The 16,800-nt window shown below is 40.5% G+C and overlaps 1 protein-coding gene across 1 annotated transcript; it reads left to right on the forward strand.

Moving 5' to 3' along the window:
• Nucleotides 1–4,847: 4,847 nt before the first annotated feature.
• Nucleotides 4,848–6,287, forward strand: LOC127136079 (uncharacterized). The gene has a single exon (XM_051062681.1). The coding sequence runs from the start codon at nt 4,848–4,850 to the stop codon at nt 6,285–6,287; it is 1,440 nt and encodes a 479-aa protein (XP_050918638.1).
• The last annotated feature ends 10,513 nt before the right edge of the window (nt 6,288–16,800 follow it).

The following is a 16,800-nucleotide window of genomic DNA, read 5'->3' on the forward strand; positions in this document are numbered from 1 at the left end:
CCAATCTGTCTGGACTTATACCAATATCCAACATATGATCCTAGGAATACAAATGCCAACTTGCAGGGACTTACAGTTGTACCCTCACATACAAACAAAGAAAAACCAAAACATGGATGTCAGATGCCAATCTGTCTGGGCTTACTCTGACCTCCACAGTATGGTCCTAGGAATACAAATGCCAACTTGCAGGGACTTACAGTTGTATCCTCACATAAACAAAGAAAAACAAAACATGGATGTCAGATGCCAATCTGTCTGGGCTTACCCTAACCTCCACAGTATGGTCCTAGGAATACAAATGCCGACTTGCAGGGACTTACAGTTGTATCCTCACATACAACAAACAAAACAACATGTGATCATAGGAAAGCAAATGCCAACTTGCAGGGACTTACAGTTGCATCCTCACATACAATCAAATGCATCAAGCAAAGATAAGATGAGTGGCCAAGGTGATGGTCTTATACTCACTTCCATATCATAGGAGCAATGGCCAATGGATGGTCTTACAATTGTCCTCAATGGGTAAACAGCAATGATAAGTCACAAAGACAAATGAGATGATTATGCATTGATGAGCAATTAATGATGATAAGCATAGAGCATACAAGCAAACATGTGCATATGAAGCAAGTGATCAATCAATGAAATCAAACAGCACACACTATAACCAAACAAGGAGGCGCATAAAAGGGTTAGGCATTGAAGCCAACTGGAATAGGGTAAAAGGTGCTCTTAACCTTGCCATTGAGGGGCTAAGGTGAAGCAGATGAAAGGAGATGAGGGGTGTGCCTCATTGCTCTTATCCCTGATCAGGGAGAGCATTGAATATCAGAAGGCGTGGGAGTTCAGAAAGTAGGAACTCTCTCCACAAGTTATTGACTCAATTGATCTTGGGTTTGGATCTCAATGCTACAACCATGTAATGGGAGCAAGGAGAAGACTCACAGAATAGTAGGAGATAGGTTGCTTATCTCTTTGATCTACCAATTGCCTTATTTGAAGGACTTTTCCTGCTTGGGACAAATATAAACACACACAAGCATTGCCTCTTAAGGAGGACTTCAGACAGTTGCCTGGCCAAGTAACAGGCCAGGTCTTCCAGACTACATGAAGAAAAGGGATTATACCTCAATGCAAATTGCTATAAAGCAAAGCAAAGCAAGTTCAAAGAACTAAGCAACTAATGGTACCTGAAATAGTCAAACAGAATCAGTACACAGTTCAACAGTCAAAGCAAAATGAGAATAGAATTAACAGTCAACATAATCAGATGAATGTGCAAAGCACAAGACTCAAATCATATGAGTCAAGCCACCTACAAAACAAAGAGGTTAGCTCATGATAAACAATCAAGCTTAATCAAATTGGATGGTTCTCTTGGAAGCATTTGTTGCTTAACCTGAAAACATGAACTCAAACATAAGCAACAAGACCACTAGGACAAGCCTAGGGTCAAGATGAGATGAGAAGGTCAAAACAGCAAGGGATAGTCAACCAAAATCAAGTTCAAACATTCAAGAAGCAAACTCAATTGGTCCCACATTCATATCATTCATCATCATCATTTCATAAGCAAAAGAAGTCAAAGCATGGCAAATGAAAGCTCATAGAAGTCAACAGCAAGACTTGAATCAAAAGCAATCATAAACAATTCCAAAAATCATCAAATAATTCATGGTCAATCACAATCCATAACATGACATGCATATCAAATTTCAGCTCAATTGGATCATGGGAAGATGGTCAATTAAAATCAGAAAGCCAAAACAATTTCAAGCATGCACAAAGAAGTCAACCAATCATGCATCAACTTCAAAAAATTATAACTCAGTGATAACATATGAGAAATGAATGGGATCAACACCAATGCAAAGCTTAAGATGTCTAGTATGCACATGTAAAATTTCATGATCATCCAATAAAGTATGAGAATTTCACAAATGGAATGGCAAGATGTGTCACACAAAGTCAACATTTGACTAGGCAGGGGAGAAAAATCTCAAACAATTAGGAAATGGCATAATTAATTCCAAGAAAATTCACACATAAACTAGACATATACAAGTAGGTTCATGCAAAATTTCACATCAATTGGAGGTCAGGAAGCATGTCAACAAAAAACATGAAATTACATATCATTGGTGTGACACAAATTGTCACACCCTAGTTCAAAAATTCATAACTCAGCAACCAAATAAGATAAAATCATGAACTCTACATCAAAATCACCATGGATGAGTGTAGATTAAGCACAAAAAATTTCAGATCAAATGGATAATGCATCACAATTTCACAAATGATTTGGCAAAGGGTACAAAATATGCATACATGAGCAAAACCCTAATGCCATTAAAGATCCAGCCATCCAAAAAATCAGCAAAAATCATGATAAAAAAGTAGACATTCATATGAACATGATGAAAAAATTTTCATGAATTTTGGAATTAAAATGATGATGTTATGAATTTTGTAAGATGAGCATCAATTTGGAATAAACATCAAGAACAAACATGGTTTACTAGGTCAAAGTGGTTGACCGGTGGCACAATGGTAAATACCACACTCACTAATCAAAACGGTGCGTACAGGGGCGAGTGAACAGAATGTTCTGATTGGCCCATGCCAATAGAACAGTAACAAAACGCAGGCAATACGTGAAAAAATCCAGTTCTGGAAATAATTAGGGTTTTGAACAGTAACAGTATTCTTCATCATCTCCAACAATCGTGGAATACAAACATGCCCAGAAACAGCAATCAAGCATGGCAATCGATTCAGCAAACCAAGCACAACCATAATCCAACATCCATTTTAACAAAATCAGCTTCAAACAGTGTGAATCGAGCAAAAACATGTTTGAGCATAAAAATTAAAATCCAGATTTCTCATGCATAACTCAACCATTTCAAGTGATTCAAGGTTCACAATATTCAGCAAGGCAAGGACTACACAAAACATGGCAACATTTTGAGAATAATAGAACTCAAAACCTTACTTGATTTGGAAGAAATGGAGGAGACAGTTGTTGTTTTGATGATACAAGCTCAAACAGGTGCTCCTTATGGTTGGAAATGATGAATGCTCGAAGAAGCTTAGTTCAGTGAAGCTTGGAAACACTCAAATTGAAATTCACCATTGATGTGGCTTCATGTAGCAGCAGCATGAAAATGGTGGTACAGTTAGGAAATAGGGCTCCAAACAAGCTCAAGATTGTTGGTAGGTGATGAAAACACAAAAGCCAGCTCGAGTCCTTTGGAAGTTTTGGTCAGAAATTCAAAGATGTGAAAATGAGGTTTTAGAGAAAAGAGAGTTTTCTGTGCATTAGATGTGGGCTGCTAGGGTTTAGAATGACAGAAAATTCACTATATATTTGCTGTTTTAAGTCTGCTAAGCAAATGCTAATTGCCATTATCTCAAATGACTCAATTTGCTCATTTTGCTAATTTTGAACCAATATGCACATGGAGGTGTGGTCTGCCCGAGTTTGGGCCTTGGACAAGCTTCAAATATCATCCCAAAACATTTCCAAATGGCCACAAGTGTTAAAAATGGCTAAATCAAAAAGTCAATTTTTCAACATACTTGAAATTAATTAAGACAAGTCCAAAAATGTCATTTTGCATGGTGTGGTTTTGATGAATGATGAATGCATTTTTGGAAAGAGGGGATTAAATAGGACTTGTAGGAAAAAACCCCACCAAAATTGGCCAAATGGTTTGAGAGATATGGCCTTTTGAAGTTCACAAATTTTTGAGATTGAATTGATCATATCTTGCCAACCATACATGGGAATTGAGTGTTCTTGGACTTTTTGGAAATGGGAGAACAAGATCTTCAACTTTCATGTTGGGCAAAAATTCATTTGGAGCTTGTATCATGATGCAAGATTAAGATCAAGAAGTTTCCATTTTTGGCAAATTTGAATTACAGGTCAACTTTCTATTTCTGGAAATTTCTTGTCTGACTTTATTTTCTTCATTGTGGATGCTTGACATGATATATGAAGCTTGTATAAGCATGAATGAGCTCCTTGAAACCAATTCCCATCATCAAATCACTGATTAAATGGACAGTTGACCAAGTTTGACTTTCTAGGGTTTTGCCTGATTGAAGCACCTTCTGATGAATTCCAAACCCTAATTCCTTGAGAACTTGATTCCAAATGATGTCATAAGATGTATGAACTCTTGATTATTGATCATGGTGCCCAAATTCTACAAGAATGGCCACCATCCACTGCAATGACTGACTTTGACTGATTTTGACCTAATTGCTGATGATTGCTTCAACTGCAAGCAACAAGGTTAGACTGACAATATTTTTGTACTTTTTGGTTAGTAAACAAATGAAAAGTAAAGATATACAAATGCAAGACATGCTTGGTGATCAAGAACCACACTCACAAGGCAAACCACCCACTAGGAGGGAAGCTAGGGCATGCAATGATCCTTGAGGCCATGGTATGATATGATATGGGCCATGAGGGATCTTAGGGCCAAAATTGGGGTCTTACAGTTACTATTGGGGAACATGTTGAGAATGGGCTGAAATCTGGGAAAATAACAGACACGACCACATAGCAGACAATCAAAAAGAGGCCGTATAGGGGCTTCGCTAAAAAGAAGGAGGGGGAGGCAAACGCTGTAATGGCGAAGGCTCGCCCCCGATATCAAGTTCCGATGGCCCCTATGCCGTACTGTCCATACTCGTACATTCCCGCAACTTAATACCAATAACCGCCTTTCCAGTATCAACCACAGAGAAGCAATCAACAATCAGCTCATACTCAGAAAGATCAGAATCAACAATACAACCGTGACAATAGAGGGCAGAATTAGGGGATGAATAACAGAGGAAACTATGGCATACGCGCTCAGTACAACAAGATCCCAGTACCATATACTGACTTGGTGCCATATTTGGTCCATGTGGGGGCCATCGTGCCCAAAGAAATCCCTCAGGCCGTGCCGCCTTACCATTATAAACATAACCCCAACGCCTCATGCGCCTACCACGTCGGCCACGTGGGACATTCCACCGAAGACTACTGGCCTTTAAAGAAGAAAATACAAGACTTGATTGATAGGAAGATCTTGACCATCTCGGAGGAAAATCCAAACGTAAAGACGAACCCCCTACCTAATCATGATGGTCCCACAGTCAGTGTCGTCATTGAAGAAGAATCCGCAGAACCTGTGAAGTGGGTCGATGAGTTGAAAACTCCGTTATCCGTTGTGTTGAGAAAACTTGAAAAGTTTGGGTTTCTAGAAGGAGTGCATAATGATTGCTCAGTGTGCGAGTCTGATTCGGATGGTTGCAAGCAATTGAGAGAATGTGTGCAAGAATTGATGAATCAAGGGTTAGTACGGTTTTCCAAGTCCAAAGCAGCAGAAGAGGTGGCAGTGATTGAACCGATAACAATTGTATATAGGAAGAAGAAGGTTGAAGCTCCTCCCAAGAGGATTCAGCCAATTCATTTCCGTGTTCCAACTCCGTTTCCGTATCAAAATACCAAGGCAGTGCCTTGGAATTATGAGACCACAGTGTATTTGGGAGGGAAAGAAATCTGCATTCCCGATACAGAGATCGTCAACATCGCTGGAGCGGGAGGCATGACTCGAAGTGACCGTGTATTCGCTCCTAAATACACTCCTAGGGTGTCTCCAACACCCATAGTTATCTCGCCTAAAGAGAAGGAAACTCCTACGCCAACTCCGCAGGCTGGGGCAACTATACTCGCCACTCCGACCATGACGACTGCTCCGGTATTGACGAAAGTTATTGACAATCATAAAGCTGCCGAGGACGAAGCACCCAAGGGTAAAGGGCTGATGGTTGAGAAAGAACAATCTAATGATCACAAGAAGAGTATCACCGTTGAGGAAAGTCAGGAATTCCTCAAACTAATCAAAAAGAGTGACTTCAAGCTTGTCGAACAGTTGAACCAAACGCCTTCCAAAATATCAATTTTGTCTTTGCTGTTGAGTTCTGAGGCTCACCGCAAAGCATTGCTGAAAGTTTTAAATACCGCTCACGTGATGCAAGATATCACGGTCGACCAATTTGACGACGTGGTTGCTAACATCACCGCCAGTAGGTATCTGGGATTCAATGAAGCAGAGTTACCTCCTAAGGGAAAGACCGATAATAAAGCACTGCATATTTCGGTCTCATGTACTGACTCTCTCTTATCACGAGTCCTTGTTGATACTGGGTCCTCGCTTAATGTACTGCCAAAATCTACTTTAAGCCAGTTACAGTTCAGGGGGGCTGAAATGTGAACCAGTGCATTGATTGTCAGAGCTTTCGACGGTTCCCAAAGGCAGGTAATTGGGGAGGTCGATTTTCCTATCTGTGTTGGACCACACCAGTTCGATATCACTTTCCAGGTCATGGACATCAGCCCAACCTACAGTTGTTTGTTGGGCCGACCATGGATTCATGCCGCTGGGGCAGTCACCTCTATGTTGCACCAGAAGCTGAAATATTTGATAGATGACAAACTGGTAATTGTGTGTGGGGAAGAAGATTTGTTGGTCAGTGAACTCTCCTCCTTCAAATATGTTGAAACAGATAAGGGGGTCATCGAGGTTCCGCTCCACTGTCTAGAATTTGAAGATGTCAGTTCCGCCTCCGCCAACAACAATTAATCATCCGCTACCATCCTATCCTCAGCGAAGAGTGCCAAGCAGACATTGGAGAAATGCCCGCTTCCCAGTTGGGGCAAGGTCGTCAATGTGGCAGAAAAGCGTGACAAGTTTGGTATCAGTTATTACCCGGCAACATGCAAGGTGAGTCCGAAGAAAAATCAATTCAACCTGGTCAAGTTCAGCAGCGCCGACTATCAAAGTGAGCATACCGTGGCGGTCATTGGAGAGTCCAGTGGTAAAAAGCCAGGGGCATTCAGCCTCGTTCGCAGATGTCCACCAGGATTCAAGCATCCCAACTGGACGGCCACCGTGATACCTATGGTGTACTCGGAAAAAACGTAATGCATTTTGTTTTCTCCGTCCCTCGTCCCTTCCCGAGGCGAGAGGATATCTTGTAAGGGCCCCCATGTTTAAAAGTACTATATGAATAAATAAAAGTACTTTTTGCATACGAAACGTGTGTCCCTTTTTCTTTCAGTTATTTTCCGTTTTCACTAAAAAACAACGAAATGGCAAAAGATTTCTTTTTCTTTTTTCCACTTTTTCTCAAAAAAAAAGAAGCATACTAAAATAAGCTCATCATATGCAGAGAAAATAAAACCATTGATTACGACAAGGATAAAATCAACTGTGATTCCGGACTTCCTATCAACCAAGCTGAAGACGACAGTGAGGAAGATTGCGAATTACCAAATGAACTAACACGACTCCTTGAGCACGAAGAGAAAGAAATTCATCCATACAAAGAACCAGTGGATGTCATTAACTTGGGTTTTGAAACTGACAAAAAAGAGGTAAAAGTTGGGGCATCTCTCACCAAGCATGTACACTCCGAGTTGGTAGATTTGTTGCGTGAATATGTCGACGTCTTCGCTTGGTCATATTAAGATATGCCAGGGTTAGACACCAGCATTGTTGAGAATCACCTATCGCTCAAGCCCGAATGTCCTCCAGTCAAGCAGAAGCTCAGAAGGACCAGACCCAATATGGCGCTCAAGATCAAGGAAGAGGTTAAAAAGCAACTAGATGCTGGCTTCTTAGCCGTTTCTGAGTATCCGTAGTGGGTTGCTAATATCGTTCCAAATCCTAAGAAAGATGGTAAAGTCAGAATGTGTGTAGACTATCGAGACCTCAATAGAGTCAGCCCAAAGGATGGCTTCCCTTTGCCTCATATTGACGTTTTGGTCGACAACGCAACTCAGTTCTCCATCCTTTCTTTCATGGATGGGTTCTCCGAGTACAATCAGATAATGATGTCACCAGACGATATGGAGAAGACAACCTTTATCACACCTTGGGGAACTTACTGCTACAAAGTCATGTCGTTCGGCTTGAAGAATGCAGGGGCAACATATCGACGCGCCATGGTAACACTCTTTCACGACATGATTCATGAAGAGATCGAGGTTTATATGGACAACATGATTGCCAAATCCAAAACTGAGGAAGATCACCTGGTTAATCTGAGAAAGTTGTTTGTCAGACTCCAAAAGTTTAAACTGCATCTGAATCCGGCTAAGTGTACTTTTGGAGTTCGATCAGGTAAACTTTTGGGTTTCATAGTCAGTCAGAAGGGTATTGAGGTGGACCCCGACAACGTTCGAGCCATCCAAGACATGCCAGCTCACCGAACAGAAAAAGAAGTCTGAGGCTTCCTTGGGCGGCTTAATTACATCTTCTGATTCATATCTCACCTAACAGCTACCTGCGAACCAATTTTCAAATTGTTGAGAAAGAACCAATCGATTGTGTGGAACGATGATTGCCAAGGGGCATTCGATAAAATAAAAAAAATACTTGCAAGAACCACCAATCCTGGTACCACCGGTTCCGGGTAGGCCGCTAATTATGTATCTCATAGTGTTGGATGAATCCATGGGTTGTGTTTTGGGTCAACACGACGACACAGGTAAGAAAGAATATGTTATCTACTATCTCAGCAAGAAGTTCACCAAATGTGAGACCCGATACTCACTTTTAGAGAAGACTTGTTGTGCTTTGACTTGGGATGCTCGACGCCTGAGATAATATATGATTTGCCACACTACTTTATTGATATCCAAGATGGATCCGATAAAGTATATATTTGAAAAGCCTACTGTTACTGGTAGAATTGCCGGGTGGCAAATGCTGCTAACCGAGTATGATATACAGTACGTGATCCAGAAAGCAATAAAAGGGAGTGTTATGTATGACTATCTCGCTCACTTGCCTGTCGAAGGCTACTAACCGTTGAGGTTTGACTTCCCAGATGAGGACATCATGTTTATCAGAGATTTTACTATGCCAGGCTTCGAGGTAAGCCTTGAGGAAGGCCCCGAACCAGGATCGCGATGGACGCTCGTGTTCAACGGTGCTTCCAATGCCCGAGGTCATGGTATAAGTGTTGTTATCACTTCTCCAACTGGTTTCCATATCCCCTTCACCGCTAGATTATGTTTTGATTGCACCAACAACATGGCAGAATATGAAGCATGTATCTACGGTTTAGAGGAGGAAATCGACTTGAGAATCAAAATCCTTGAGGTATTCAGTGATTCAGCTCTGGTAATCAGTCAGGTGAAAGGCGATTGGGGGACTCGGGATAGCAAGTTGATACCCTATAAAGAGCACATCAGAAAACTAATACCCTATTTTGATGAAATCTCGTTTCATCATATTCCCAGGGAAGAAAATCAGTTAGCAGACGCTCTAGCCACGCTAGCATCTGTGTTCAAAGTCAAATGGAAGAATGAAGCACCATCCATCCAAATTGACCACTTAGATGAACCAGCACATTGCATAGCAATTGAGGCCGATTCTGACGATAAGCCTTGGTTCTACGAAATAAAGACGTTTCTGGAGAAACAACAATATCCCAAGGGTATATCCATTACCCATAAGAAAGCTCTAAGAAGACTCTCTTCCAAGTTCTTCATAAACGGTGATGTACTATACAAGAGGAATTATGATTCCGTACTGCTCAGATGTGTGGATAGACACGAAGCTAGTACAATCATAAGGTCCATACACGAGGGCTGCGAGGGTGTACATGTGAAGGGTCCTGCTATGGCCAAGAAGATTCTCCGGGCTGGTTATTATTGGACGACAATGGAGGTTGATTGCTACAACTTCGTGAAAAGATGCCATAAGTGTCAGATATATGGTGATAAGGTCTTTGTACCATCGACTCCGTTGAATGTTCTAACTTCTCCATGGCTATTTTCTATGTGGGGCATCAATATGATTGGGATGATAGAACCCAAAGCTTCCAATGGACATCGGTTCATCCTAGTCGCTATTGATTACTTCACGAAGTGGGTCGCGGCTGCTTCATATGCTAATGTCACTCGACAGGTGGTTACCCGGTTTATTAAGAAAGAGATAATCAGCCGCTATGGGATACCTAGCAAGATCATCACTGACAATGCCAGTAACCTCAACAACACTATGATGACGGAGTTGTGCAAAGAATTTAAGATCGAGCACCACAACTCTTCACCATACCGGCCCAAGATGAATGGCGCCATAGAAGCAGCTAACAAGAATATCAAGAGGATCATCCAGAAGATGGTCAAGACATACAAAGACTGGCATGAGATGTTACCTTTCGCTCTGCATGGTTACCGAACTTCAGTTTGCACATCCACTAGGGCAACTCCGTACTCTTTGGTTTATGGAATGGAGGCCGTCCTACCGATCAAAGTCGAGATTCCTTCACTCAGGGTCATCATGGAAGTAGATCTTGATGAAGCTGAATGGGTTCAATCTCGGTATGACCAGCTGAATCTAATTGAAGAGAAGCGTTTGACGGACGTCTGTCATGGTCAGTTATACCAAAGACGTCTCAAACAAGCTTTTGATAAGAAGGTTCTTCCTCGGGCATACCACGCTGGAGACCTCATGCTCAAGAGATATTCTGCCATTCACTCAGACCCGCGAGGCAAATGGACTCCCAATTATGGGGGACCTTTCGTAGTCAAAAAGGCCTTCTCAGGTGGGTCTCTAATCCTCACTACAATGAATAGGGAAGACTTACCCTCGCCAGTGAATGCAGACATAGTCAAAAAATATTATGCCTAAAAAGAAATGATGAAAGCCCACTAGATTAACCTCCACAAGGTGAATCTAGGCAAAAATGGCTATCCCGATGGACCAAAAAATGATTTGTCCATGCAAAAGTTAGGGAACACATATGAAGCTCTCTAAGCCGAAAACCCGAAAGGGCAGCTTAGGCAAAAAGGAGCATCCCGACGGACAAAAAGAATTGAAAGATCCAGGCAAAAGTTAGGGATAAAGGCATTGACTATGATCCTTGAGTCTACACATTACAAGCTAGATATCAGAGGGTCAAGAACCGATCCAGTCACCTTCAGCCGAAGCAAGGCCTTGGGATTCAGATTATATGGTAGATTAAGGCCAATGTTGTAACCAATGGAGAAAATCATAAAAAAAAATATTTCCCATTGCCATTTCAATTAATTTTTTTTTCAATTTTTGCAACGTCCTCAATAAGGGCGTCTGCATCCTTGTACTCAACATATGTACAAATTCCATATCAATAAAATTCAGTTTATTCTATCAAACGTGTTGTTCTATGTTCTATATGCAAAATAACTTACTTGTCTTACTCACACAATGCTTTAAAATTTCGGGGAACAATAAAAAGCTACATGAAAGAGAAACACTTTGCATTACCATTGAAACTCGATAAACCTTATAGGTGGTCGTTGACTCAATGGCAATGTTTTTACTTGAATGCCTATGACATTCAATTGACCGAGGCACCAGGGGGACTCTAGCCTTTCAACGTACCTTAACAGGCAGGGGATTCTGTGATGGCAGCATTGGCACCAATTGAAACTTCTTAGCAACCGTGTTCTAATTCTCGATGACGAGTCGAAATTCCCACCATAATAAAGACTCATCCCTACATGCGACAAGCAAGAAAAAGCATGCATCATAAAAAATAAGCATACATCATGCACTGCAGAAAATATCTTCTCCACACTGGTAATAAACCTAATCACCATGTCCGGCAAATTTCGGGCACGTAAGTATTTAATCCTCTTCTACCTTGAATACAGGAAAAGCTTCCGCAATTCTCGTATTCAGGTCCAAGAAGATTAAATAGGGGCAGCTGTTGTACCCCTAAATTTTCCCTCCCCTTTCTCACCTATGCATCCAAACACTTGATCAGGAGATGAATTGCATACGTTCATAACTCATCCACATGCATCATTCCTCATGGATTCAGAAGTAGCTTGGGCCCATAAAGCTAGGGTTCACACAGATATCAAAGTCTAAAGGCATGCTTGAATCACAACATCAACATAAGGGGAATGAAACCTTAATGATAGTGGTAAAGGTGACTTCAACAAAGGTGTGGTTAGGCAATCCTCTTGGCTTTCAAAACCCCAAATTGTCAAAACATGACCTCTTGAAGCTTCCCTAGACGATGTCTTAGTCTCCAAAACTCTGATGTAAGGTCATACACTAGAGGACTGGTGGTTGGAACTCATGGCTTAGTTCAAGAGACTTGCTTGAGGGGTAAGCCTCAGTGAAACCCTAATCTGGGAGAGGGTGGATCAGATAAACTTGGTGGCCCAATTGTGCATCCATGCCCCCTCAATATTTATCCTTACCAACATGCTTGGCCTAGCCCTACTTTGATTCTATGGGTATAAGTCTTGGCCTAAAGTCATGGCATTGTTCAGGTAATTGTTAATACACCTATGGTCTTGGTCATCCAAACAACCATCCTTCTTATGTTACAAGCCAACTGCCAATCATGCCATTTGATGTCCCTTTCAAAACCTAGTCCTATACCATCATTTCATGGCTTTGTTAACATGTATTGCCAGTCAAGTTATGTTCTTTTTAAGTCAAGCATTCAAGTCATAAAAAATCTTTTGTAAGAACCGATTTCAAATCTTTTGTTAAAATCATTTCAATCCATCCCACATTATTTCAAGACATCACATTTGAGTCTAGACAAAAATATACAAGTCTTGCCATTTTGACCAATTATTGACTTTGGTCAAGAGTTGACTTTTTGGTCAACTTTGACCAAAGTCAACCCAAATCCCCTAAACCCTAATTTTCATCACAATCATCAATCATTTGTCCATTTACAAGAAAAATGCAAATAAAATTGAATTTTGACCAATTGTTGACTTTGGTCAACAGTTGACTTTTTGGTCAACTTTGACCAAAGTCAACCCTATGCCATTGGTCATCCCTAATCACTAAATGGCTAGCCCTAACTCTCATTCCACTCTTCATTTCCATATTCTCCATGATTAAACCTTGTGGACTTGTTTTCTTCATGCTTGGTCATGTTGTGAAGGATTAGAGTCTTGCTTTGCTAATCCATGCTATGAACCTTGCTGCATAACCCAGAGTATAAGTGGAAATAAGCAGGTTCCAGGCCAATGTGAGCCTACAATTCAAGAGTAACTTCACACATTAAGATACCATTCCATTTTGATCATGATACTACAAACATGAATGCTACATTCCATACCATGTTGCACACAAGCTGAACCAAGCTAGAAGATGGATTGCCTTGCTGAAAAGCCAAGACAGAAACATGCAACCATGAAGTTTGCAATACATTCAAATCAAGACAATGACTCCATGCTACGGAATACAAGTCATGAATGTAATGTGCAGTGCATACCATGAGCAACATAATGATGGACCAACAAAAACAAAACCTGAAATACATCACAAGTCGCAGGCCATTCCTTGCTATCCTATAACAGAATCATGTAAGTCCATAATATGCTTCACACACTAGACCTAGAAATGCACAAGCAGTTCTACAATAAGAAGACCATGAGAAAACCTGTAATTCATCACAAGGCAGTAGCAACATCCAACCATTAAGCATCATTTGTCAAGATCAAAGAGGATGGCAAAACAAACCTGTAAGGCATGTTGCAGACCAACAGAAGTCTTAGAACTGTGTAGCATAACCATGTCCTTTAGGTTGATAACAAGCATAACCAAAAGCTTTGCATAAGATGTGACATCCTGGTACAACAAGGGTCCACCTGTTGCAGAATTTTCTTCTTGTAATCATCATCAAACCACATCCCTGCATAGACTAGAAATAAATCAGGATTGGCAATTGGAAGCAGTGCAGAATGGGATATGTTCACAACCAAACTCAGTAACACAAAACCTGGTCAAGGTAGATCAAGCATACTTGCAGCCAAGCCTTTACCAGTCAAAATCCACTAGCCTACAACATTCCAAATTATTTAGAGCCATTGATGCAGTTCAAAGCAACATAAGCTGTCTAACAACATTAAATTTCCATGTCTAGCTCAAGAGGTTCATGGCAGCTCAGTTATGGTGATGATTGGGATTCACTTATTCAATCCACCATCCTTATCTATTTACAACAGTTTGTATCATAGGGTGCATCAGTCTTAGTATCATGGACAAACCTGGCATTGAACAGGAGCAGGCTAGTAAAAGGCCAAGAGCATAATGCAAAAAACCTACTAAACCAAACCACACATCATGGTTCAGGTCCAAACCAGTTTCAATCTAGCCTAACTTAAACCTGTAACAACCCACAAAGTTAGTGTAAGACCCTAATTTTGACCCTAAGATCCCTCATGGCACCATATCTTTGCACATTGCATTTGCCTCAAGAATCATAGCATCTTGGCTCCTTAACTTTTGGGTGGGAACTTGTGTGAGTTGGTTTGAGACCACCAAGCATGCTTGAATTGTATATTATTGCTTTTCTTACTTTGTTTACTAACCAAAAGCACAAAAATATGTCACTAACATCTTTTGTTTTATAGCTTGAGCAATCATAAGATCCAAGGCTCCTAGATGGTCCCTATGCTCAAAGAATGGCCATGTGAAGGTGAAAGCAAGCATGAAATGGTTCACAAAGCTCTAATTCATCATATATGCCTCCCAAGTATCTCAATGTGTCAATTTGATCAAAGCAAACCAAAGGACTTGAGGATTGTTTCCCAAGGAAACCCTAATTCATTTGTTCATCAACTGTGCCTTGCTCATGAAGCAACCTCAACCCATGATCAAAAACAATCAAGGGAAGTTCTTTCATTCATCATTTTATGCATATATGAGCCTATGTTAGTGTCCTCAATCATCAATTCATCAAGATTTGAGGTATGGACTTGAGAAGTTGATCAGTCAATGCATGTAACTATTTTGAAATCCACTAAGACCTATCTTTTGATGTGTTTCTCAACTGAGGATGACCCCAAGATAAAACATGTTCTTACGAACCATATGAACAACTTTCATGTTCATCAAAAATTGATTTGAGGCTTGGAAGGTCATCATTCATTTCAAAACATTATAGGTCATTTTGACTGAAACCCTAATTTTAGGTCAACTTCTCAAGGACCTAACTCACTCATTTTTTATGATTTTGAGGTGGGATAAATTGCATTGGAAATTTTAATATGTCTACTTCATTTGTTATGTTGAACATATTTTCATAATCCTAAAGTAAATACATGTGATAATGCAAAACATTATAGGTCACTTTGGGCCAAAGGCAATGAAATGTGAAAAAGTCCAACTTCAAGTGCCCATAACTTCCTCATAAAAAATCCAAATGATGTAAACTTTGAGCCCAAATAGATTTTCCTGAAAAGATCTACAACTTTGATGTTTAAGGTTTTGTCATTTGGAGCTTGCATCATTGAAAAAGAAGGGCTTGAAGTCAATCCATTTTTGAAAATTTCACATGCACATGTTTTGCACCTTGAACTTCATGACCAATTTTCACTAATTTCCCAATTCCAAATGAATTTTTGTTCAACATAACAATTGATCCTCATATCAATACCTTTCCAACCATTACCCACAAGGCCATGTTTTATTTTTGGAAGGGACATTTTCGAAGAGGAGAAGATTTTGGTGCAATTATGGAAAGTTGATTCAAACTCATTGCACACTCCAAATCCCTTTCATCTGCACGTCCAAAATTAATATGCTAATGTTAAGCTTTCCAAACCAATAGGATTTGGGCCCTCCATGCGCCTATACAAGCCCATGCATGGAGGCCCTTATCATTCATGCACATGAAACTCTCATGCATTGCCTTGCCATTTGTTATAAATAAGTGTGCTCAGCTCCACTATTCTTCTGTTGGAGAATTGCCATCCAAGGCGCAGCGGAATTTAAAAATTTCTCCATTTAGTGATCCTTACGAATGGGCATGATCAGTGATAGAATCGTTACCTCTTGTGGCGATTCAAACCTTTGGTGCAGATCTCTGATAATGATCAAAACCTTTGATACAGATCCACGGGGCGATCACGAACATTGAACGATGACAACGTCTCTACTCAGTCCACACGAACGGTTTCCTTCAATCGCAATGCTAGCTGTTATGAATGAAGGCTTTGAGTGAGAGAAAGAGGGAAACAAAATTCCAAGTCTCTACTTGAATTTCTGTCTGAGTGGATTGGAGTGACAATGCTTCTACCCAAGGGGTTCTATTTATAGAACCACTTGTGTGGGCTTCAAGCTAAAAAGCCCACTTAAGTGTATTTTGGCCCATATCTTATAATATGCCCAAAATCACTTAAGTATTTGGTACCTTACCATATTTCGTCTCCCACTTAAGTGCACCGTATCTTACGATGTTCCTTAATTATTCTATCTCTCATCAATCCGTCCTTTGTGTGTGACCCTATAGGTTTTCGCGGCGTTGGCAATTATATTAAATCACGCATTTAACATAATAAACAGTGAGCGGTATCTAGCAACACATCACTGCTACCCAAGTCACGAAAATGTCATGTGATCTGACAAAACCTCCTGTGATAATAATTATGTGTATAATTACCCCTTTTCCCTTATGTCTATATTGAACACAAGGTATAGATCGTGTCATCCTTGTCCAGTTCAATATTGGGCCCATAGACATTTATCCTGTTACGCAGGATGGGCAAATTCCATCTAGGACACTCATGTCCCTCAGCATGCTTTGTGGAGTACCCATCAACTGTCTTTATGGTTATCCAGTTACGGACAATGTTGGATCAGCAACAAAGCACTCGACTCTACATCTAGGATCCATAGTGGTTTCAGGTCGAAGAGTGGTATACACTATTATCACCATGAGAATAACTTATGACACTTTGCATAACTTTCTATA

Source organism: Lathyrus oleraceus, chromosome 4 (genome assembly GCF_024323335.1).
Source record: "Lathyrus oleraceus cultivar Zhongwan6 chromosome 4, CAAS_Psat_ZW6_1.0, whole genome shotgun sequence".
Classification (NCBI taxonomy): Eukaryota; Viridiplantae; Streptophyta; class Magnoliopsida; order Fabales; family Fabaceae; genus Lathyrus; species Lathyrus oleraceus.

Bases quoted from the DNA above. Each gene is read 5' to 3' on its own strand.
- LOC127136079 (XM_051062681.1), top strand. From the start codon at position 4,848: ATGAATAACAGAGGAAACTATGGCATACGCGCTCAGTACAACAAGATC.